The sequence below is a fragment of the Bubalus bubalis genome, chromosome 16 (assembly GCF_019923935.1).
Source record: "Bubalus bubalis isolate 160015118507 breed Murrah chromosome 16, NDDB_SH_1, whole genome shotgun sequence".
Lineage (NCBI taxonomy): Eukaryota > Metazoa > Chordata > Mammalia > Artiodactyla > Bovidae > Bubalus > Bubalus bubalis.
This window is the reverse complement of record NC_059172.1, coordinates 39368813-39370714: the sequence shown is the minus strand read 5'-3', so window position 1 is coordinate 39370714 and position 1902 is coordinate 39368813. Positions and strand designations below refer to the sequence as shown.

At 44.7% G+C, this 1902-nt stretch overlaps 1 protein-coding gene across 1 annotated transcript; it reads right to left on the bottom strand.

Annotated features, from left to right (window-relative positions):
• Positions 1-235: 235 nt before the first annotated feature.
• Positions 236-1675, bottom strand: LOC102399815 (olfactory receptor 2AG1-like). Its single transcript, XM_006044562.4, has one exon. It carries the CDS (start codon positions 1673-1675, stop codon positions 731-733), a length of 945 nt encoding a protein of 314 aa, XP_006044624.3. The 3' UTR covers positions 236-730.
• Positions 1676-1902: the final 227 nt, after the last annotated feature.

Below are 1902 nucleotides of genomic sequence, written 5' to 3'. Positions count from 1 at the left end.
TACAAGACAGCAAAAGAGACATTGTTGTATAGAACAGTCTTTTGGACTCTGTGGGAGAGGGAGAGGGTGGGATGATTTGGGAGAATGGCATTGAAACATGTAAAATATCATATATGAAATGAGTCGCCAGTCCAGGTTTGATGCACAATACTGGATACTTGGGGCTGGTGCACTGGGACGACCCAGAAGGATGGTATGAGGAGGGAGGAGGGAGGAGGGTTCAGGATGGGGAACACATGTATACCTGTGGTGGATTCATTTTGATATATGGCAAAACCAATACAATATTGTAAAGTAAAAAAGAAAAAAAAAAACTCAAGCAAAATACACAACACATGACTCTCACTGCTATTATATTTCCAATGCTCACTTGAAACCTGGGAACTTCCACATTCTGTTTTACTCATTTCTGTACTTTAATTTTCATTTTGCGGTATAAAAATGACCCGTTAGTTTTTCCCACTCTCTCAACATAAGTATTTGTACAAATGTAGTCAAAAATTGATTATTCTTTCCAACTAATTGTTTTAACAACCATCTACCTAATAAACAAGAAGCCCAATATGTCTTATGAGGCTACTTCTGTCTACAATTGTCTAAGAATCCAGTCAAATGAGAGCAGCTCTCCTCTGATGTAAGAGGTTATTGGAGTTTGATCAGACTTCTATAAGCTACCATTATCACAGCCACATGACACTTAGTCCCCTACCACCTCTACTTGACAACTCTGTCAGGAGTGTGTCCACAGCATATATCTACCCAGGATTCTCCTTAAGGCCCCCATGACCTCTTTATTCCTCAGGCTGTAGATAAGGGGGTTCAGGGCTGGGGTGACCATCGTGTAGAAGACAGAGATGATGTTGTCTTGCTTGGGACTGTGGAGGGAACTGGGCAGAACATACATGAATGTGGCAGCTCCATAGAACATCCCGACCACAGTCAGGTGGGAAGAGCAGGTGACCAGAGCTTTCTGTCTCCCTTCATTTGAGGGCATGTGGAGCACAGTAAGTAGGATTAGTGTGTAGGAAGCAAGGATAGCAACAAGAGGAGGAATCAAGAAGGTCACACCCATCACATACACCGTGAGTTCATATATGGAAGTATCTGCACAGGCCAACTTCAACAGAGGTGGAATCTCACAGAGCAGGTGGCTGATCTCACGGGCTTTGCAAAAGGGATAGTGCATGGTGTACACAGTGTATACAATGGCACTAAAGGATGCCAAAATCCAGGATGTGGCCACCATGAGCCAGCAGACCCTCGGCCTCATGAGGATCATGTAGTTCAGAGGATGACAAATGGCCACATACCTGTCATAGGCCATGAAGGCCAGTAGGAGGTCCTCTGCACCACCCAGGGTCAGTGCCAGGAACATCTGAAGGGCACAGCCCACAAAGGAGATGGTGTTTTCACTGAGCAGAAAATCCATGAAGGCCTTGGGAGTGACAACAGACGTGAAGAGGAGGTCCATGAGAGAGAGCTGCCCGAGCAGGAGGTACATGGGCACATGGAGTCGGGCATCCGTTGTGATGGCCAGGAGCAGAAGGCAATTGCTGGTGAGGGCCAGCATGTACAGGACTGTGATTGTAGCACAGAGCAGCTCAGGAGACAAACTGTCATTCAGAATCCCCATCAATATGAAGCCACTTCCCAGAGTGGAGTTGCAGTGCTCCATTCTGTGTTGTTTCTTTAGTTGCCTAGAACCAAGTAGATTCTAGGTGAATTTTTGTTAAGATGGTTGCAACATTTTGTAACATCAGAGGCCCCATAGAATGACCAATATGAGTCCAATATAGTGATTCCTTTCCCACTGGTAGCTAATTTTATTTCTTGATCTCTGTTTCTGAATCTTTCAAGTATCTTGAAAAGAACCATCTGAATGGAGAACAAGCAACACATTAA

Coding starts and splice junctions, on each gene's coding strand:
- LOC102399815 (XM_006044562.4), bottom strand. CDS start 1,675: ATGGAGCACTGCAACTCCACTCTGGGAAGTGGCTTCATATTGATGGGG.